General features: G+C 46.5%; 1 protein-coding gene across 2 annotated transcripts in view; it reads right to left on the bottom strand.

Moving 5' to 3' along the window:
- LOC135401104 (glutamate receptor ionotropic, kainate 2-like) overlaps positions 1-23,415 on the bottom strand; it is a 174,022-nt gene that overhangs the window by 15,182 nt on the left and 135,425 nt on the right. For both annotated transcript variants that reach the window (XM_064633282.1, XM_064633283.1), the window contains exons 4-10: positions 20,923-21,101; positions 14,955-15,008; positions 5,779-5,955; positions 5,093-5,248; positions 3,873-3,977; positions 2,307-2,420; positions 151-354 (exon numbers count right to left, since the gene is read on the bottom strand). In XM_064633282.1, the coding sequence (XP_064489352.1) occupies positions 151-354; positions 2,307-2,420; positions 3,873-3,977; positions 5,093-5,248; positions 5,779-5,955; positions 14,955-15,008; positions 20,923-21,101 (989 nt within the window). The remainder of the gene's footprint in view (positions 1-150; positions 355-2,306; positions 2,421-3,872; positions 3,978-5,092; positions 5,249-5,778; positions 5,956-14,954; positions 15,009-20,922; positions 21,102-23,415) is intronic.

The following is a 23,415-nucleotide window of genomic DNA, read 5'->3' as shown; positions in this document are numbered from 1 at the left end:
GATGAGCAGACTTGTTCGTATCTTGAGTACATTCCTCAAAATATTGTATATCAAATACTCTTACAGAGAGGCGGCGAGGCGAGGACCGTTTGAGAATATGGCATCATCTCACAAGTTTAGGAAGCGACCCGTGTGAAAGGCTATACCCACCCTGTCGAGAACTTCTCGGATCATGCCGTTCCATTCGCCATGTCTGCTTCTGCTGCCATAAGCACTGTCTCGCACAAGACTGATCTTGAAGTCGAAATGCAGAAGGCGAGCGATTTCGTGAAGTAGGTCCACGCAGAATCCCTCGAAACGGTCGTTGTGCTCAAGGTTCTCGGTGGAGTTTTTCAGCATCATGTAGGGTGCGTTCTACGGAGAACAGAAGGTACTTTACAGTCCGGCAAAATGTCTAACGTAAGCTCGTTAGACACGTTAAATGGGAATAAATGTTTACTTAATGAATGTAAGAGAGTGAATACATGGAAGCGCTGGGGCATGGGTGCCGGAATTTAAATATGCAATCTGTAGCAGTGTGCACAATGTTAAAGGAAGCGTCCGGACAAAAAAAAAAAAAAAACGCAGTTCAGCTGGGCGTGGGATCGGAATAGTGGTTCCCTGTAAAGCATGTAATCTGAATATTCCGTTTTGAAACAGTCGGAAACATTAGACAATTACTTTAACCGGATTCTGCAGCCGGCTGCGTGCTCCTGGCTGAATTCAGGCAACACTGTGCGGACCAACGTCACTGGAGTCTGTTATGAAGGCAGGCTTTTGGACTTGCGGCCTTCCGACTCGCAATCTGCTGCCGAACAGTCGCTAGAAACATCTCCGTTCATGCTTTCGGTGGCATCGTACCGCAACCAGCCAGCCTGGAGACGCCGTCAGTTAAGCGATTGGGAATCTCACCTGCAATGCCAATTACGTCAGAGGCGAAGCCAGGAAGAGCCGCCTCAACCGGAAGCTGGCAGTTGGTTTCGAATTCGATGTTTTTGATGTTTTGCAAACAAAGAAAAAAAGGAAAGCACGAACGAATTTTATGAAACATTTCTGGTGTTTTCTTTTCGGAAGGCAACTTCAAGTGGATGTCACATTAACTTTATAATTGCGTATCGCTCGCGGACACCAAGGAGCAGTAAAGTGCAAAAATTTCGCTTTGCGAACTGAAAGATGAAATAATTAACGTACAGGGTTCATCTGTCGCGTCCTTCGTGATGCATGAGCGAGAGAAACAGCAATTTGCACGCTTTCCTTCTTCTTCGTCTTAATAAGCGCGACAATGCGGAGAGGACGCTCCGATTGGTCGCCTCAAACGATCTCCGACGCTGATCGGACACATCCGTCGAGGATGTCCCCTCGAGGATGTCGAGGATGTCGATGTCCTCGTCGAGGATGTCGAGGAGTCCCCGCACGGCATTGTCGGCCATCTTGGGAAGCTGATATTTCTGTTGCTCATTATTTGCTGAATTTCAATGGCGGATTGGGAGTACTTCCGGAGTAAGTCTGGAGCGATAGACGATCTCGGGAAACCCCAGTGTTCCTGGCGCACGCGTTTTATCCTGGGAGATTATATTGTCACGAAGGAAGGCAGAACAGCCCTTCACGTTTCGTTTTCCTTGACCTTGACACCTCGCGGACAGTATGGAAACCTTCTCCTCCTTTCTGATACGCAAGTTCCCACTGTTCAAAGCGACGCAAAAGCTCTCTGGGATTTTCTGACGTCGTGCTATTTTGTCGTATTTGCAGACCGGGAGCGGTGGCGGTGGTGGTGGTGGTGGTGGTGGTGGTGGGGGGGGGGGGCAAGGTCGCTCCACGGAACACAGCCGACTGCTCCGCCAAAATCGGCAGAGCAACTTCCGCGTCACGTGGTTTGTGCTTCCTGTTCCTGTCGGCTTTACTAACACGACGGGAGCTCCCACTGCAGGTGTTGTACCCACCTTCTTATTCGGACAGAGCTATGCCAGGTCGTACACCCACGCAAGTGGGAGTTACCAGAGCTGTACCCCCACTACTCCCGCACGCTCTAACGAGTGCGCGAACATTATACAATCGCAGATACAGATCGTGCGCTCATGGCCTAGGCGGGGCGCTTCCCCGTGGAGCCGGCTGACTACTCCAAATCTGGCATTGACATTCAACTATAATCTTTAGGCACAAACTTTAGCGGCTAGCTGTTTGCGGCCACTGGAAAATAAATATTATCAATCACGAACGACGTGAAGGATAAATCCCGCGGGGAGCAAGTTTTCGCACTTCAGTCCCCCTTTAACAGTTCCCGTAGTTGGACCACATGCCACGATCGTTCAAAGAGGCTGTGTACTCACTACGAGAGATGTCACACGGAATGTCTTGTTCCTGAGTGACGATCTTACTTCGTCATACAGCATGGAATAGGTTCTGGTATAGTTGATGCCCTTTGTCAAGTCCCATCTTCCGACCTAGTAAAAGTGCAATTGTTTCGTAAACAAGTATCATCTCAGAACAGTGAACCAATGGTATGGCCACTGATAGCAGCGTCGCTGCGCCTTCAGTTCGTCTCTCGCGTGTCATGAGAAAACTGACGCTGATGAAAAAAAAAAAAACAATAATAATAGGGGGAGATTAAATTCGTCACACGACAAATTCGGCTACTTCCATAAACAAATCTCCCCCCATCCACAAACACACACACAAAAAGAAAAAAAAAACTATCGGCCAAAGGCCAAATCACCGGTTAACGCAGCCCATGAGAAAACTTAGGGGAGCACGTAGAAGAAGTTTCTGCGCTTCTGAAGTTTCCTTACAAAAAAGTTTCTGCGAACATAAAAAAAAAGGCATATGAGTATGCGCGATTTTTAGGGAAAAATCTTCCCGGAAATAACACCGCTGACGACCGTTTTATTGGCCGCGCATTCAAAAACACGGCCCCCTTTCTCCATATATGAAGGACCGGCTCCCTTTGCCCTCCTCCATTGCGTACGCGGAGTTGAAGAGGACCTGGTGAGGGAGATGACATGACCAGATGAGGGAGACATGACGAAGGGGGGGGGGGGGGGACCTGAGGCAGACGTGATGGAAAGTCACTGTTTTGAAGCTGAGGCACACAACTGACGAACACAGCACAAACCTACAGACGTCCAGAACAGGAACAATTGAAACATGACCTGTGTTTCTTGAGGAATTGGGTAGCTGACCTCATCCATGTACTGCTTGCGACACACTTGTCTGATATCTCCAGCCCCCGTAAAAGCGGATTACCGAACCAAGTTGCTGTGCTACCATCGCCTTCACGTCACTTCCGTTCCCCTGGTGGCGGCGGGGCTGCGCAGCGCCACCAGACAGGAGAGATGGCGATCTCTCTCTCCCACCCAGCGCAAGCACCAAGCGCCACCTACGAGAATGGGAGCGGAGAACACAGGCAGCGAAGGACAACCTGCCTGCAGTAGTGTAGTTATGGTGTAGTGTAGTTGACTTTATGGCGGCAGCAAAGTTACCCTTGTGGCCCTTGATATAAGCGCCCACCCTGTCTTAAAAGGGTTTAGGTACTGGATCTAATGAACTGGATCCGATAACCGCGCGTCGTCGGCTAGCTCCAAATGCATCGACGGAGCAGCGCTAACAGACGACGTGCGGTTATCAGATCGCTATCTCCCCCGTCTGCTGGCGCTGCGCAGCCCCGCCGCCACCAGGGGAACGGAAGTGACGCAAAGGCAACGGTAGCACAGCAACTTGGTTCGGTAACCCGCTTTTACGGGGGCTGGAGATATCAGACAAGTGTGTCCAAGCAGTACGCTGTCTTTACCACGGGCATGATCTGACCACAGAACGTACATACAAGCACAGCCCTGTTTATTCTTTTAAAGGGCATTATGTCGCACAGAAGGAGTGTGTACATCGAGCACGAAACTTACCGTCTTTAGGCCGTCCGGTTTGAGCTCCACGATATCCAGGGAAACGTTGGATCTTCTGCCAAAGGAATCGAACTGCACTGTTCCAGACAACCCAGAGAAAGAACCCTAGCAATAAAGATCACGAATATATTGGAACGGATCCCCGAAACCTTACCTGCGCTGGCGCGGCTCGCTTGCACTGTACGAGGCACGGCTGACAATATATATACATGTTACCTGGTGTTCTAACAACCTGACTGCATTGTTTGCGGTATTATACCGGCCTTCTCCTTCACCACTCAAGCACAGGTACGCCAGAGTCTGGATCCAGTTGTTCAAAGCAAGGGAGGATAGATGACAACATGCATGTGAACACGTGTACATACATCACTCGATCACAACTATAACCGGATTCCGGTAAAGTTATAATTGTTTGTAATTCTTGCGTTGTTGTTTGTTTTGTAACATTGGTAATTGTGGTTTCTCTATTTCACGTGTTATTTGTGCTAGTACAAAATATGACACTGGACACGGCCAAAACAGCAGTTCATGTGAACGCTTGACAAGGACACGACCCTGATAAGTATCAAGGTCAGGTGCAGCTGACAATAAAATGAGCTAGACAGACATCCTAATTATAGACAAACGAGCCACCAGCCACGAGCAACATATTAATCATATGATAACATAGGTGCCATATTAGATTCAGAACTCATATACAAAAGAAAAGACAAAGAAAAAGACAATAGCGTATCAAGCGGCAAACATGACTCTGAACGAAACTTGAGAAACAATAGTGGTACCTTTTGCAATGTAATCATTCACAAGTAGTAAAATACTGTGAGGCGATGACGGCTTTTGCGAACAAGGTTATTGGTATTAAAAACAACAGACTTCCAAAAGCGTGAGAGTCTTGTTTTCTATGTGGCATTTGATCAAACTATAGGACAGCAAATAAGATCACAACGGTATCCTGTATCTTAAAGGTAGAGCTGCAATATTTGAAAATTTATCTGTTCGATAGCCTCGGCCCTGAGTGTTCTCACATCACACTTTCGTCCCAATCAACCTGTTTCTTTTAGCGTTCTCCCACTTTAATAATGTTCTTGTAGGTAGCACCCTGCTATTAGAAACGTTCCTGAAATACATCTCAAACCCTGTCACTTCCACCTTTTCTTGTCTCAAGGGAAATATGCTTTGGTGCACGGAAATCGCATTGTCGTCTATTGTGTTTAACATACCGCTTTGATCTGTGTGACGAGAGACAACCCTTTGGTCCAGACTTCATCGCTGTCACAAGAGGCTCTGTGTGGTGGTGCCAGACTGTGGTAGCGACTCAGGGCCTGCAAACCATGACTGAACGCAAAGACGGCGTCGTGCACCAGGGCAGCATCTAACTGAGGACACATACCAATTCCCTGAGAAAATGCCTTGTCAACCCAAAAGGGCCCTATTCTTAAACGATCCTCGACTCCATCGGCCACTCCAACTGCTCTTCGAGACCGGTTTTGCGCGTTAAAAGAACATGACTGGAAATGCCCCCCTTGGGCGACGGGAATCATTCGCGCTCCTTTCAGGTACACTACGTGGTTGCTATGGTGTTTCCTTGGAGACCAATATATCTTCAAGTGGAGTGTCTTTCCTCCACTTCCTGGAGTCGAGAGCCGAGGTGCAGAGTCGAGGATGATTTAAGAAGATGGCCAACAATGCTGTCTTTCGTTTGCCGCGTCTCCTTTTGGATAGCCTATAGTATAAGGAAATCAATTAAGATTAACCAATAATCGAATCAAATTAAGACAATACCAGACTACATTATAAGGTGTCGCATTAGGGCTGTGCTAGGACTGGATAGTTCAGATTGGCTTGAATTGACAGTTTACGTTATCCCATATAGACTGGCACGGACTGACAGCTTCGGTTCTCCCACCTTGACGTACTTCTTGGTGTGTCTGGCTAAGCCATATTGTTTCGCTAATGATGCCAAATCTTCCCCCACGTGGTCATCCCTCGAAAACCAGGGCAGGGCACTCGTCTGCAGCACATGGAAAGACGTAAGGTTGCAGGGAATCCTCTGGAATTCCCGCAGGTCAAGGACGTGCATATCCTGTCAAAGACAGCAATGTTTTGTACGCATCAAGCAAGGAAACACGTCACAGAGCTTTGCTTTTCAGATACACACACAAAGCAAAAATACGCACGCACATCTAAACGAACGTCCTGCCGGCACATGTGGAAACTTGGGAGGGGATGAGGGAAGGTGTCCGTGGCGCTTTTCAAGTTACCACCGTCCTCAGACTTACGCTGCGTTAAAGTTCCGCCGAGACGCATACATTTCACTAACCAGTGCATATACGCAAGAACAGATCTCTCGCAAACAGAAGAAGCAGCGCGACCTTTCCCCATGCGTGCAGCGGCGACATCTTCTATCTCCACCGATAACAGTATAAAGGAAGCGGGCGACTCCATACATAATGCATGAGAAGTGGAAGAGCATCTCCATTTGCGTGGCACAAAATCATCCTCGCGCTGTTCGCCAGTGCGCTAGTCAGGTATCGAGGTTTGCCCCAGGAGGAGGTATGGTACATGCAGGTAGACCTAGTTGACAATTCGAGGCACGTGGACTGATATCACGGATTATTCCTGTCTGCCCAGCGAGACGTTTGAATGGATCTCCGAGGAACTCGTAGTATAAGTTATTTTCGTAGTGGAACATATTTTCGAATAGAACAGGTTTGAATAAAAGTTTCGTAATTGTATATATTTTTGATTCCGTGCTAGCGCCGCGAAGCAACTGTGGCAATGAGCGGCGTACTGATGTGGACAGATGGAGAGAGGACAGCAGGAAGGAGTGAGTGGGGGGGGGGGACAGAGGGGTTAGTATGCGTCCTGGGCCAATTTGAGGAGGAACTGTGTCGACGTTCGTCTGGAAAGGTCTTCGGAAAACCCACGAAAAACCAGCCAGTGGTGGGATTCGAACCCTGCATCTCCCAGTCAGTTTCACGGATTTGCCCTGGTTAGATAATTCGTAAACAGGTTGTGCTACTGAAAAGCTTTTTTTTTTTCTTTTTTGAGTCACCATACCTGAAGCATCGCCCAATAACTGAGCAGTAAGCGACTTATTTGCCATGCGCTTAGTGACCAAATAAAACTCTCCCTGGTATCACGATAGATATCCTCGTATAGATCCTGGTATCACGATCCAACTTTTAAATTTTACTTCGGACGCATTCGGCAACTTTCTGTTACCAGTCGGGAACTTCAGCGGACAATTCCAGGGGAAAACCAGCGTCGAAACTTTGCGATTTTTAGAGTAATTAATTCCTGTCGGTTTACACATTCCTTGCGGGCACCAAAGTACCGGTACGCTCTTTCTCTCAGATAACCGGCCGTCAATTATACGTTCGTTTGCCTGGTGTACATGCGGGACTGACAGAAGATAAGGAACAGACAAAAGGGACGCTTCGTTACCTTCGTCATCATCATGATAAGGCTAGGCTTTGTAGCGGTTCCTCATATTACGTCACCCCGCGCCAAGTCTTGAACCCCGCACGTGTCTTGAATTCTGTCACCAGTGTCTTGGCTACCGTGGCCACTGAGTGAAGTAGCCCATGACGACAAGCGGGTATCTGTTGCCATACGCTGTAGTTGGCAAGGGCACCAGTGTATCCACGGTAACCCGTTCGAACGGTGTCCCTGGATCGCATTCCTGCAGCGGAGCTCTGGCTCGGGTGTGTGGTCGCAGGAGCGACACCATTCTTCCACGTCCCGCTTATACTGGACCCAGTACGTAGTACCGTTCACGGATTTTTGCGAGTCTTGTTGACGCCATAGTGTCCACCACCCGGGCTATACTGTGCAACATACCCATACAACATACCCAAAGTGCTGCTTCCGGGTGGTTCGCCGATCTGCCGACTCCCACACGCGATACAGGAGGTATTCGTGTAACTGCAGCGAATCCCAGAGTGTCCACAACTCTTGAGCTGTTCTGGTTCTCGCGAAATTTCTGCCTGTGACGGCCGTGCGTTGATACGCTTCCAGGTGACGAAGGCTCCGATATTTGGGTCTTCGGTTTGCTCCTCTCGCGCGCGCTCATGATTTCTAAGAGAGTCGACTGTGTGTTCCAATGTGGATATCGTCGCTGGACCATCCGCTGCTGTCCGCCTTTCACAGTGGTGACACTTCGTGTCGGCGCGGCGGATCCTTGACAAAGCGTCACCAGCTCCCGTGGCTCGGTGGTTAGCTTGCTGGCCATGTGACGTACGGAATAGAGGTATCCGCGTTCGAATCCCGATGCCGGCTGTGCTGTCTGGGGTTTCTCCTGGGTTTTCCTCTGATGCTTTCGGACATATGTCGCCACAGTTCCCATCGAAGTCGGCCCAGGACGCACGTGACGTTGCCCACCTGTGTGAGGACAAAAACGGCGAGCCATATCACCATCACCAGTTGACAAAGCGTCGGCGTTGGTGTGATCTCGACCACGGCGATGTAGCACTGTAAAATCGTATTCTTGCAAGGTGTGTAACCAACGGGCGACTTCCCCTTCAGGGTTGCGGAAGCTAAGGAGCCACTGTAAGGCTGTGTGATTAGTACTGAGGGTAAAATGGCGGCCGTAGAGGTGGTGGTGGAAGTGTTGCTCGGATTCAATCATTCGAAACACTATCTTGCATTTCCTTCCTTCTTTGCGCTGTTGTTCAGGTGCGCACCAATATGAGGGCTGTGCGACGCCGCTGATACCCCCTCAAATGATAAATCCAATGGAGGGAGCTCCGGTGCGTGTGTGTCACAGACGTCAACAATAGAAGTCTGCTTACCGGCACTACTTAAGGAAGGAAATAAGATGCGTAAAGGCTGATTCACCCTGCTGCGGTTACGGCTGCGCTTGCGCGTTACGTCCGCTGACAGCGAATCATTGCGACGGAACATCGAAGAAACGATGAGGCTTTCTGTGTTTGTCCTTCTTTGTGTTCCAGCCTATGAACATCAATTTCTAACAGAACATCCTTCTGGTGGAACGAAGGACACTATAAAAACAGCCGTAAACGCAGTAACGTAAAAGCTCCTTGAAAGGCGGCTGCGGACGAAGAATTACAATCAAAATGTGTGTTATAACTCGTAATTGTACGCTGTTCTATGTCGCGACTCCACCAACGATAGATTTGCAGTATTTACCACGAATCCCAAACTCCCGGGGATTTTTTTCCCAAAAATCCCCGGGAGTTTGGAACGTAATAAAAAATGTAGCACAATACAAAAAGCAACACTGAAGCTTCCTTAGTTTATATAGTTGTGTGTTGTTATATTCCTTAGTTGTATATATTAAACTAAGGAAGCTTCAGTGTTGCTTTTTGTATTGTGCTACATTTCTGAGCGGACTTGACTTCCCCTGTCTCACCGAGATTCTGCTGTCAACGTAATAAAAAACCAGGATCCCGACATTTCAGCATTCGGGATGGTCCGGATCCCAGCACTAGTTGCAGGGATACAACCTTGTTACAGATATTTTTCTTTTTCTGTGAAGCAGTATGTTGTATTTGCCCGTCTGCTGCCTAATACTATCCCATTTGAACGGAAAGCGACCGTCAACATTTAGCTCCTATACGATGATATTAGCTCTTTAGGTAATCGGCCGCCGTATCCGAGTAATGCTTTGCCTTTCCTCCTGGTGCGAGATATATTGCGCTTACAAAGGATGTACAATTCTTAAGGTCCGTGTCCTAGTCGAGTGAGATCTAATAAACTCGACATGAGGAGGGGGGGGGGGGGAGACTAAGGATACGCAAGCATTGCCTGCAGCTTCACGTACCAGCGAGAATGATAAATCACAACTACTTGTTTTTCCTTGTTTTTATTTTTATTTCAATTTTTTGTCACTGAACGTGGGCACAGTGGAGACAGTAACAGCATTAAACCGAGAAAGAGAGCGAGAGGGAAGTGGGGAGAGAAACAAAGCGGCGCCAGTGCTCTTTCGTCCATTAGCGACATGGCCACTACTATAGCCTTCTACTGGCTGTGAAAAACAGTGAGCAATGTTTCGTTTTTGGTTGATAGGGTAGCGCGGCTGTAGTTTGGAAGAACGACTGTCACGACACTTTAGTTGGGTCACTGCCGCCAGCGGCGCTATAGGATGGATGGATGCAGTGCTGTGTATGCCAAAGGGAGCTTGGCCATTAGTGGGACCTGCCTATATACCTCAGGTTCCACCCACTTTTTGAGGTATCTAGCCAATCACAGGTCGAAATACAGTTGTCTATTATTACATCCATCCAGTACTTATACCTCACCCTTATTTACTGGGTGCCACCATTTTGGAGAAACTCGATTGATTCGGATTGAAACGGATATCACTGATGACAGACCAAAACGATGGATTTTGCGCCCACTTTTATCAACGCTATCTGCACGGAGAGAGACATGTTGGGAAGGCTCAGAATTACAGAAATGATTGCTGGCAGAAGTGATTGTAAACAACGAGATTTGGCCGAGGCAGACCAACAATTAGGGAAGACACAGACAAGTTGTTTGCATTCGTTAGAAGTGATTGGCCAGGAGAGCGGTACAACCGCTTCTTCGTAGCAGGCGATTGCCGCTATAAAGTTTTAAATCACGTAATGTAAGTAGATCGAATCAAAAATGAGCAAAGATGCATGTATAAATAAAATGCAATTATATAATGCAAAATCCTACGTATAAGGGTTGTCCTTCTTGCTATTTACCTGGTACCACGATCTTAACTAGGCCTAGCGTTTGCGACGAAATATCCCATTTTCACGTAAATAATGATAGCGGAGCGAAAGTTGAAGCTGATTTTGCACGTGCGTATGAGGATATATACTCACAGTATGAAATTAAAGTAGTCTGAATATTTTTTGTCACGAAATCTTCGTTTCGTCGTTCCAAGCACCATCCAGCATCTTGGAGAAAATTTGGTGTCATGGCAGCCCCCATGGAAAACGGTAACGAATTACACGCGCCTAAGTTTGATTGACAGGTCGAGCCCCTTTTTAGGCTCCTCCTAATGGCCAGACTCCCTTTTGCATACATGGCACTGGATGGATGGATAGGTGGATGGGTACATGGCTGGAGAACGGCGACAGTGTCACCTTTCTATTCTAGTGTGGATAACACGTGGGTCCCTGCTTCTTAGGACATTACATTGCTACACTTGGATTTGATAACTTCCTTTATCGTATATCGCTTTCGATGTACTAAAACTCGCTAATGAAGCTGATAACGATGAACCACTGTTGGCTGGGCAAAGCACGCAGGTAAGCAGCTTCATCACGTAAGAGTGTGAACAGGTTTGTGAAAACGTGTACACGATTCTCCACTAAACTGCATTGTGGGCTAAATGTCCTGCGTGCGGCACGACTGTCTGACCGAATTCTAAATTAACGCTGCCCGCGCCACATACTGGTGCATCCTTCTGCATCACTATACTAGCGAGCTGGACTGGATGAGATAATAGTGAGTTAGTTAGTAGATTAGCAAAATAAAGTAAACCATGGAGCTTTCCGCAACTCACCATGGGTGCTACCCGCTCCATTGCAAAAACTGTATAGCTATTACACACTGAATCAAAACCCTGGACCACAGCGGGTCCCTCACGTACACATGTATGCGTTAAATTCCATGCGTGCGTAACGTACAACAACTTAAGAAAAAACTGTAGTCAGAATTTTTAGTGTTCTACAATATGTTTTTTTTTTTTTTGTCTTATTGCCCGTACTGAAGCTCGCACTCCAACATAGCGTGGTGGATGTTTTAAGCCTGGTTCACACTAGTGCGTTCTGCTGCGTGCGGGCGCCTGCGTGCGTATGCGTGCGTTGTAAGCAATCCGTTCCGCCATGTTGTGCGTTGTAAGCAATCCGTGCCGCCATGTTGTAAACAGTCTCGCAGAGAGTAACCTGCTGCACACGCTCGGAAGGCAGCCTCACGATTCGTTCTCCGCTTGCGGGCTCCTGCGTGCATCGGAGAAGTTGAGCTCGGGCGAACTCCTTGCGTTCTGCTGCGGGAGGTCGCGCACGTATCTGTTGCCACGGTAACCAGCGCCCGCACGCGTCCGCACGCAGCAGAACGCACTAGTGTGAACCATGCTTTAGTGAAAAGCAAAGCGTAATCTGGGCAGTTACTTGTGTAATTAGATAATTTTGTTAATAAATCATTCTGAACAGCCCGGTGATGACAACAACTACAACAATAAATGATGACGATGTGATGAGGTGTTTCAGCGCAGTGGTGCAGTACCCTACCCCATTACACGGGAATATTATGTGAAGATGATGAAGGAAGGATGAAAACACAAGAAAGAACTAAAGCGTCTGAACTGATGATGGGCGCACAGGATGTGTGTGAACTAATGTATGTTGCCCCTGTAAAATTTTAGCGGTAAACGCAGGAATGCAAAATAAGGCACGCACATAAATCCATGTTGTAGTTTGTCGGTACGTGCGGATACTCATTTTGGAACAGAAGCGAATTTGAAGCGAATATATACGTAACCGAACGAATAGATGCATAGTCAAGGCAAATACGAAGCGAATAGCTCAATTAAATTCAATGTTATTTTCCGCAGTGGTGGCAAGAAGAGCGTAAAGCCCGTAAGACTTGAAAGAGGCTCTCATATACACAGTGTTGCACCTAAAGTGATAAAAACTTCTAACTGGCGACGTACTCGACGGAGGATTGGGGGACTAACGGCAATTACCTTACTTTTGCCACCATTTAGGAAAGCTTTCGACAATTTTTAGTTGAGAGAAATTATTTCTTTTTTCAATCGAACTTTGAAAATTGCCAAGGCAACGTCACATCTTTTTACAGAAATACGAAGTTCTCCACCGATAACCGCTGACCCAACAAGAACTATGTACAGTATAGCAACTGAAATAGTCGAAAAAAAAAGTAAAAGTGCTCCTATAGCCCCGCCCACTTTATTGTTGCAAAAAAAATAAAAATAATAAGAATAAAAATAAAACAACGTGCCCGCACATGTGCGGCTGGCGAGTAACGCCGCCAGTTAGATTTTTTTTTTTTTTTGTCACAAACACCCCGTATGTACACCGTTTTCTTGCCAGCTTCACACCCAGCGCTTTTGGAGCCAGCACAAGCCAAAAGGGAGGAAAGCAATGCCAGAGAGGAAGCACACGGCCCATGTGCTTTCTTCCTGTTTGGCTTGGGCGGTAACCAGTTTTCGCTGCTCCCACGGCTAGACGACGCTGCACTTTCAATATGACGGCGTCCACGGGAAGATAGCGTATATGAGACAGGATCGGATACGAAGCGAATACGGCGAAGCGCATACGGCAGGCGTTTCGGATACACGGATGCGTATGAAAATGTGTACAGCATGTGCGACATATTCATGCGGATCAGAATATAACGTGCAGCTAACCTTGTCTTATGGGCGCTCCTGCGCCGTTTTCGGCCTTGCGTGCAGCTTCGGACGCATTCCGTAGTTTTGAAGACATATCAATTTGATTTGAAATATGAACGGGGGGGGGGGGTTCCTATCTTACCTCCGGCTGTGCTGTCTGAGGTTTTCCCTGGGCTTAACAGTAGACCTCCCCATTCGATGTGTGCACACCATAACACCCTGAAGTCGGCACCCACTCTTTTCTGCTATACTCTCTCCATCTGTGCACGTCTTTGTGCGTGACAGTGTGGCCTACGTGACAGTGTGGACAGTGTGGCCAGTGAAGTGGCCTAGCCAAGCCACAGTTGCTTCGCAGCGCAAGACGGAATAGAAAGAGAAAACCGAATACAGAATACCAAAATCGAAGTGCAAAGAATTATGCTCTTCAATATTCGACAAAATCGAGCATTCGAATGCGCCTGTTACGCAAATGCGCATAACGGTCTCTATTGTTGCAACAGCAAAACGATATGGGAAATTTGAAGAAAAAAAAAGAGAAAAGAAAAAGAAACTTACTTCGAAAACAACACACACTGGAGGGAAGAGACAGCAACAAATACTACGCAGAATTTAAACCAGTCTTATTGACGATATGCAATGTGTACCCAGTGATGATAGGCTCGTAAATGATGGACTTCGACTTCCTTTACAAGAACATATGTTACTTTCGGCGCACCGCAACCCTACTTTCGGTGTACCCTGTATAGTTGGCCACTTGTATTCATTGCCACATACAGGGTGTCCCAGCTAACTGCAAACATATTTTTTAACAATATATATAACACTTTTTCCAAGATGAAATCAATTGCAATATAGCATATGCTGAAGGGCACTCCCTAGGAGGGCATTAGCAAAGTCCAAAGGCAATGCTGTAAGTAAATTTCATTACTTAACTTTTTAATTATAAAGGCTACAAAGTTGTCCCAATGAAAACATCTGTTCCTTTCGGTCACCTGATATCGTAGCCGTTTTATGAACAAAAATCCCTTCGATAGATCGCCCGCAAAAAATTAGTGAAGGAACGACATTTTTTTCTTTATTTTGTTCATTGCGCATCTTCGCAGACGCGTATTTCCTTCATCCCCAACGTGAGAGGGGAAAGGAGTACAGTGCCGCCTCATGCGTCGAAGATGAGCTTTAACTCTTGCGGAAACAAAACGAAAACAAATGTATCGGGTGACTCTATCGGAACTGGCCTTATCTTGGGTTGCATTTTCTGTTTCCTTTCAATCATTTTCCAGGACTCGAGAGGCGATAGTGTGCCCTTTCTCCCTCTCAATATTGGGGGTGAAGAAAAGACGCGTCCTCTAAGAAGCGCAATGAACAAAATAAAGAAAAAAATAGCTTTCCTTCACGAATTTTTTGCGGGCGATCTATCGAGCGGATTTTTGTTCTGAAAACGGCTACGATATCAGGTGACCGAAAGGAACAGATGTTCTCATTGGGACAACTTTGTAGCTTTTATAATTAAAAAGTTAATTAATGAAAGTTAATTAAGACATTGCCTTTGGACTTTGCTAATGCCCTCCTAGGAAGTGCCTTCAGCATATGCTATGTTGCGATTGATTTCATCTTGGAAAAAGTGTTATATATATTTTTAAAAAATATGTTTGCAGTTAGCTGGGACACCCTGTATAGCTGCAAGCAAATTGCTTGTATAGCAACACCAGCGGCAGACGCGCCCAACTTACCAGGGATGTCAAGATGTAATTGTGGTACTCGGAAAGCATGCCAGCAAGATGAGCCTGGAAGAATCAAGCAGGACATTAGCTACATAAAGTGTCAACCATCGCAGTGCACAGTATATAGACTTACAGCATGCCTCAACACAGTGGCATAGTGAGAGGAAGGGGCGTCGGATGTTTCGCCCCCTCCTCAAATTACTATCTTTGGTAGTGCATTTGGGAAAGGGAAAAGGGGTGAAATCCTTCTCCCCATGTAAAATGTGCATAGAGACCTGGCCAAAAATACCTTTCTAGCTATGCTACTACTTTGATATATCGTTGAATCTGCTCCTGATGACTGTGGGCATTAAACATGCCGACCGTTGCGGACATGCCAACAACAACTTTATTTTAAGATGATGCCAGATGATACCGATATGCCAGATTTGCAGAAGCAGTACAGATTCTACGGATCCACATTTGGATACTTCAGTTGAATGATTCAACGACAGATTTGGAAGATGTCGCAAAAATACAAGACGCGGGGCTATCTCGCCTCAAACTTTGCAGACTTTTTTTTTTTTTTTTTCAACTGCATATCGCCCTAACAGAACTAAAAGTGAAGCAGGGTGGTGGTGGTTATGGTTCACTCGTGTAGATAGCAACTAGGCCTCTTGGTGGCACAGTGAAAGAATGAAAGAAGAAGAAAAAGAAAGAAAACCAGAACCTCAGTCCCATACACGAGGTTAAGTCCGCAGAAATCTGTGGCTATGAATGTTAACAGAAAAGAGGAAGTACTTCAACTATGTCATTATATTATTATATTACATCGCCAACTATGACAATAATGTTTTGGCCACAGTAGACAATTTTAAGTACCGTCGTTCTACCTTTTTTTAAGTAGCGTCGGACCTGTTCTAGCATATGCAAGTCCGATATGGGACGTAATCAGCGAACGGAATATTTCCAAAATTGAAGCGGTACAGAAAAAGGCACTCCGTTTTAATTAGAACAGGTTTACGCCGCTGAGTACGGTTAGTGACCTTTACGACAAGGCGGGATTAGACCTGCTTATGGAAAGGCGTAAGTCTGCCAGGGGAAAAACGCTTTTTCTAGTAATTCACGGTGAACTTAGAATTGACAAGGATCGTTATATCTCGTTTCTTGATAAGCGTCCCACGGGTTGTTTCCAAAGACTCCACATTAAACCTTATTGATACAAAATTGATTGTTATACATTCTCCTTTCCGCGTACGATCGCAGATTGGAATGCTTTACCACGCGATGCTGTGTCCGCGGATTCTGTAAACATGTTTGTGTCAATGATTCAGAGCCACTTGTAACACATTTGTGATGTATATGCTCGTTATTCGCATGATTCCCTTTATCTTTCGGTACCACTCCTACCTACTTAGGCCTCCAGGAGGAGGCTAGTAGTATTCATAAATAAAGAAAATAAATATTTTCTTCCTCCGTTTATAGCAGCGCGCACACGCGGCGCTGCTTAAAGCAATGTAACATGCCCTCGTCATGCACTAGCCTTCTTTTTCAGTGTCTCGCGCCACCTGTGCGCGGCGATATGAAATTTAAGCAGACACAGAAAAGAATTGCGGTTTTGGGTGAGACTGGGCCATTGAAAATGCACGGCGTGAGATATTCGTTGACTATCACTTTTGTAGCTACAGTACGATAACTCGAAAAAGGAATGGGGGGGGAGGGGGGAGGTAGACGAATGTTTATCAGTCTGCGAAGTTTGAGGCCGGATAGGCCCCATGTTGTATTTTTGCGACGCGGCTCGGAAACGTGGAATGATTGCTGAATTCGCTCCGTAGATTATTACTGAACTCGGAAACGTTTCCCTCTAAACGCAATGTTCCAGGCATTGCGCTGTTCCGGTATAAACAGAAAATGTGTACGCGCCGGTTCATTCGTTATCGGCTCAGAACTCAACAATAGAGAGTTTTAGCATTCAGTACGCTATCGCCTTTGCGTACGTAAATGATAGCGTGGTGGTTCTGCGCACTGCGTGACGCTTTCCTTCTGTTATGCGCATGCGCAGAACCTTCAACGCTATCCCTTACGTACGCAAAGGCGATAACGTACGATGTACTAAAACTCTCTAATGTCTGTGTCCGGAATGTGGGATACAGAAGGATAAACTGGTGAACATAGCATGACGTAATGATTTAATCCAGAGTTGGAAGCTTTAGTGCACCAATTCTTACTCAATTTGTAAACCATCACTTCAATTTGTAAACAAGAGGGTGCATCTGCACATGCGTATAACCCATCCGATAGCTACACCACTTTGCGGCATGCCTTTAAAGCGACGAAGACGTCACAGCGCGATTTTGGCCCACCAAACAGGACAGCAGCGCCACCGCATCGCTATGACGTCACGCAATGAAGTGAGTCTATAGCTTTATGACGTAAAGAATGAAGTCGACTGTACTCGACCCTTGCCAAGGGGCCTCATTCAACGGACTGACTTGTCTGGTCGTCTGCGGGTGTGGTCGGGCCTCAGCACAGTTACTTCCCAGTAATAATACAGTGCAGAAACGCCTTCTGAATTTCAAATTGCGCCTCAGAAGCTCTTGGATACGCGTGTTCCTGTAATAGAAACTAATTGAAAGTGTCGTCTGTTTGCCCGAGGGACTAATTAAGCGGGCTCAACGTTACGACCTTCTGTGCACACGCTGCGGTGTTTACCCGTGGTCGTTAGACTGGAGGGAAAGTAGTAACTGTGTTACCGGTTGCGACCTGCGCCTGGTCCAGCGATACGTTTTCGCGCAATCTTCCGGAGGCGGGATTAAGGCTGTCCAAACAAGGCTTTTCAGGGCGAAAGTGCGATGAAAAACGCCGGTTTTCAAATGCGGCGTCTTAGCCGGGGCCGCTGTGGTCCTTAAAATAGCACTCCCCATTTCTCGAGCATAACTCTAGGTGGTTGTAATTACCTGCAACGAGCTTTGCAGTGCTGCAGCTAAGTTGGGTAAGCAGCGCAGGGTGTAGAGATGTTAACAGTTGTGGAAAGCGAACTCACAATGGCACCGGAACGAAGGCAGATGCGAAAATGATCACTACCGACAGATGGTCCCATCCCAAGCAGCACAATGTACTGAAAGTCGAGTCCAATAGGGGTGAACGGTTTGTGTCTTATCAGTGTTCTTTCGTGTCACGAGTCTGTTCAAGACGTTCCACCTACCCGTCCACCCCTCAGAGGTGGGGAAATTACTTTTATTTTGTAATGCATTACCATTACTCATTATTTGTATAACAAACTAATGCATTACATTACTCATTACTTTTTGGATATTAGTAACGCATTAGTAATGCCATTACTTTAACGAAGTAATGGCATTACTCTGGCATTACATTTACGTTTTAGGGCATAAGCTTCAAATGTGCTATGCATAAGTTTTTTCCTTGCTTTTTTTGCTATAGGCAATAGCCACCCAAGTATCCCCAAATCGGTGCCACTAAATCCCCACAGAAGCGAGTCTGATAGGCAAAAGCTATAGATAAGATTTATTGCAGATGATTCCTTTTCTAGCATTATGGAGCCGGCGGATGAGGCCCAGCCTACAGTTCTGTCCTGGCAGAAAAACTACCTCTGACAGCACAAGAGAAGCTAACACGGTATCATACCAAAACAGTGGATCCCTACAGCAATTGTTACGTATTACCCGCATAGAGGCTATGTTTCTATTTCATTGATTTCCCTTTACTCCAAATGCGCACAAGAGAAAATCGGTGATATCATCATGTAGACACTTGTGACACACACCGCCGACTGTTGAACTCTTGCAGAATTCCTCAGGCTGCGCCTTTCTCTTTCCTTGTTGCCCTCCTGGATGTTCCCAATCTCCACGTGGCGCAATGAACATTCGACAAAGGTAATGAGTAATGCCACCCTGCATTACTCAGTCGAAATGTAATGCATTACCATTACTCATTACTTGCTGGCAAAACGTAATTCATTACCATTACTCATTACTCAAAAGTAATGCATTACCGGTAATGCATTACTTTGTAATGCATTACTCCCCACCTCTGCCCCTATTGCACTCGACTTTCAGTACATTGTGCTGCTTGGGAATAAGCTGTCGCATTTGCACGCGTTCGGCAGTAAAGGGAATGATGCGGCCAATTTTAAGGCGATGGATTTATACGGCTGACAACCGTCGACAGCTCTGTGTGTCCGTCCGTGACAGTTGCAGCGAGAAATGAAGACAGAAAGGCGAGGAGAAGGAAAATTTGTGTGTTTCATAAGGATCATCAGGGTACAGTAGAGGCTACCTTCGTGCAGGAGCACACAACAAAGCAGACTTGCGCCAGAGATATAAGTCACGCAGACGGAGGCTTTGCTTTCTGCACCGCCCCGTAGCGCAGATTACAATGCTGGCGCCGTCTGTCTTAGCAGCGGTATGGTAACGGTAAAGAAAGTGGCGAAGGCGAAGTATACGGCCCATCGACCATTGCACGCGCATCACTCCGCGACAGAAGGCGCGAGCGTTGAGCACTGCTGTACGAATATTTGTGGGTAAGTATTTCGCGCAATGGATAAGGCAGCGTGGTTCCTGAACACCGCGTCCCACTGAAAGATCGATAATGTTCTATTCCGCTCGGAATTTTCGCGAAAGCGGACGCAAGGCCGTTCCCGAAACCAGCAAAACCTTCCATGAAGAACAAGGAAATTGTCACGCCTTGCCGCAAATATGGCAAGACAGCAAGTACGCTGATGATGATGATGATGAATGGGGAAATTCGCAAAACGGCAGAATATGCATCACGCATACATTTTCATGCTGAAAATGCCACAACATGCAAAACATACATTTATATGCACTACGGCGTAATCGGTCCCAAATAAAGAACAAAAGCGTTTTTTCATAGTTCAGATACAAAACTATACAGAAAATAAAATAAAACATGCATTCAGATGAAAATCCGCGCTCTAGTGGTAACAGTTGACCTCTCAGCTATACTGTTTCATATTAGCGTGAGCTGAATAGCATATGCTGTTGATTAGTAAACATGACATCTCAACATCATTTGCCACAGTTTATAGTTTCCAACGTTGTGCTATACAGTCGTAATAAAACGAAACCGCAAATGAAAAGTGTTTAACCATACATGTCTATACTTCACAAAGACAATTATTTCGTCCACATTTTGAGACAATACTATCACTGCTCTCTTTCAAGGAAGGACTTTTACTTTTACTTTTCCAATTACGTAGACAGATTAACGAACAGCACATGGCAAATATACAAGGTTATCCCAGAGTAAGTACGGTTTCGTAATGAAGGTACAATTAATAAAAAGATCGTTAAGGAGCTAAAGTATATGCTGAGTAGTTATTTATACGTTTAAAGACGTACTGTGCGCAATTTTACACAAAAATTACCACTTGATTCAGAGGAATATAACTTTAAAAAAAAAAGGAAAGAAAAACGTCGCCATTTTCACAATCCTAATTCGCGCAATTCGTGGTATGAAACACCTCATGAATGGTGTGCTAGAATGACCAGCATATCTCGTGTCATCGTAGTCACATTTTTATTTTTATTTTGTTGTTTCGCGTGCATGCGAGTTCGCGTAGTTTCGTAACAACCTAAAAGCTGTTACAATACTCACTTTACTGGTTTGAAAAAAAAAAAAGTTCGAATCATATTGTGCACTTTTATTGCTCCTCTTTCAGTAAACATATGTATGTTTAAACACCCCTCTCAGAGTCAATAACGAAGCCCAGCGATTGCCCAGCAGCTGAAAGGAATATGTAATGACAAAGCACGGGATCGTGCAGTATGTGATTTATGTATGTAATTTAGAAAGCTGAAAAAATCTTTGCATTTTCTTTTTAGCATTGCATACAACCGCTGATGAAAGTTTCGGCGTCTTCCATGCACGCGACATATCGACAAGATACCGTACTCAGTCTTCCTTCTTAGATAACCTGTATCTGAGACACACAACGTTAGAGGACACTACTAACCTCTCGTAAGTACTCGGCAATCCGACGAGCTGGGACATGAAGAACGACGTTGGTCTCTCCTCGACGTCCAACTTCGCGGAACAACTTCCGCAGATCACGACCTTTGTCGCTCTGACGGAGACCAAAGCCAAGGCCCTCTTGTCCACCGAGGGTTAATAAGTCTCGGAGCCACATGAGTGCTGCGCATACAGGTTCGCACGATTATTGCGAAGTCTTTAGAGGAGCAAGGAAATGACATTCAACGTGACTCAAAGACCCTGTTTTATTCGTCAAGTAATACCCCTGTCACACGGCAAACCGAATGTCATTCCCAGCGAATGACAATCGCACCGAATGTCATTCGTTTGTCTTACATCGAGCTACACGAAGAAACAGAACGTCATTCGCAAATGATGTCAGTGTCGATAATTAAGACACCGGGGCATAACATCTGAAGCATTATACAGGCACATTAGTTATATTTTCATTTGTTTTGGTCGAAACTAGCGAAACATTAAATTATTTCGCAGAATCGTTGCCTTTTCAAAGACACCTAATTGGCTAAGTACTACAAACAAAGCCAACTAAGAAGCCTATCTGCACCGCACTTGGCAACGTGGCGACTGGGAATGAGAGTCGTTCTCCGAAAAATAGTGTTCAGCCTTCCTTCCTTCGCGTCGAAAGTTATCAAATTCGTGATAAAATATTGGAGTACAAACTTTTCAACTTTTAACTTTACAACTTTTCATTCGTCTTTCGTTTGTTAGAACGGTTTATCGTTGTTATTTTTGATACCACTCTACTGCGATGGTACGTTGTCTGTGCGAGAGGGAAAAGCGAATGAGTTCCCCGAACACATTCGCTGTGCGAATATCATTCGCATGTATTGCCATTTGATTTCACCGTGTGACACGAAACGAATGTCATTGAGTGCGAATATCATTTGCTGGGAATGACATTCAATTTGCCGTGTGACAGGGGTATAACTTATCGAGAGCCACTATGCACGATACCAGTGTCGTGCGCTGAATCGCGCACTTCGCGATGGACCCTTTTCACAAGGGCCTGTGCGCATGCGTATGACCTTGAACCGCAGGAGAGGATCATCTCCTTCTTCACTAGATGGCGCACAATCGGGACGACAGAAGAGGGGACCAGTGGGGAGACCGCACGAATGGCGCGACCTTGTCGGCCCTGCTCCGGACCTGTCTTGGTCCTCTGCGCTATCCACGTGGATTTGTTTTGACGCGCGCCGAGCATGGTTCGTTGGAGAGCCGCTTGGATACGACGCGTATGTGCAAGAGGTCCATTAAATTCACAAGGACGCTCGCTCAACACTGACGCCAGCACGGCCCAGTCTCCTCCGCGTGACGTCAACAGACTTGCGAGCAGCCGCGAGGTGTCATTGGCCATCGAGAAATTATTCTGCTACCGGTAGTGCACTTCTGCCGCCGCTATCAATGTCACGACACACGTGAGCCATCTTTTCATCGTCAACGACACACGTGATTGGCTCTCCCGTCGGGACTGCGAACGTAGCGAAATGAGTGTGACTCTTTTAGGGAGTGGAGGGTTTGTAGAGGATGCGTAGATGCACGCTAAATGCCAGATGTCTCATCGTTGCTTACACCTCTGTGTACTTCCTTTACTTGTCCGCTAAATAAAACAAACGTCACGAACGCTTATTGAGCAAAGCCGTTTATGGAAAGAGTTTGTCCATTCTTTGATTTTTTTTTCTTTTTGTGCCGGGAGATGGGGCCTCATCGTGACGTCATAGCCGTCATCGCCCCGCCCACTTGACAGAAACGAAAGGTGAGTCGCGGCGGCACCGGGAGATTTCAAAGCGGTATCAGCTGATGGCATTGCACGCCGAGACTGGGAGGTAACCCGGGTTCGAATCCGGGCCCCGGCTATGCTGTCTGTCTGTCTGTTTTCCTGGGTTTTCTCAGACACTTTAAGACAAATGTCGCCAGCAGTTCCCTGTTCTCGTGCGATAGTCGTGAGGTTGCCCGCATGAGCGTGGCCGACTACAGCAAGCAGCTCTACCACCACCGCCAGCAGCACAGCTCCGCTATAAAATGGCGGCACTGGTCTTCGTACCCCGCGCAGTCTAGCGTCACATGACGTGACCTAAACCTGGCTCCTCCCAATGGCCGAACTCTCCCAGCAGTTGTGCTGTCGTGATCTTCGTGTGTTCTCGTTGCCGTCGTATTGTCACTCAGCCCTGAGGCATCCTTGTATACTTCAAGTGACCCTTCCGGTAGCTGAAGCAATGTATAGGGCACGCGCTTGCTGCGCGTGCAGGAAGCGCTCCCAAAGCTACTGGAAGGCTCCCAGGAAGTGCACGGGTCCCTCAGGACTGAGTGACAATACGTGAGGCAGACTAGTTGCGGCTTTAACATTATGTCGTACCACTACAGGTCTTTCTGCGTAGCCGTATCCCTGTAGATACGTAGGCCGGCAGGGTTAAAGCAAGCTACAGCGGAAGTTTCAATGAATGACATGCCAGCAATG

This window comes from Ornithodoros turicata, chromosome 7, assembly GCF_037126465.1.
Source record: "Ornithodoros turicata isolate Travis chromosome 7, ASM3712646v1, whole genome shotgun sequence".
Taxonomy (NCBI): Eukaryota; Metazoa; Arthropoda; class Arachnida; order Ixodida; family Argasidae; genus Ornithodoros; species Ornithodoros turicata.
The sequence above is the reverse complement of the archived record's forward strand: the minus strand, read 5'-3'. Positions and strand labels throughout refer to the sequence as shown.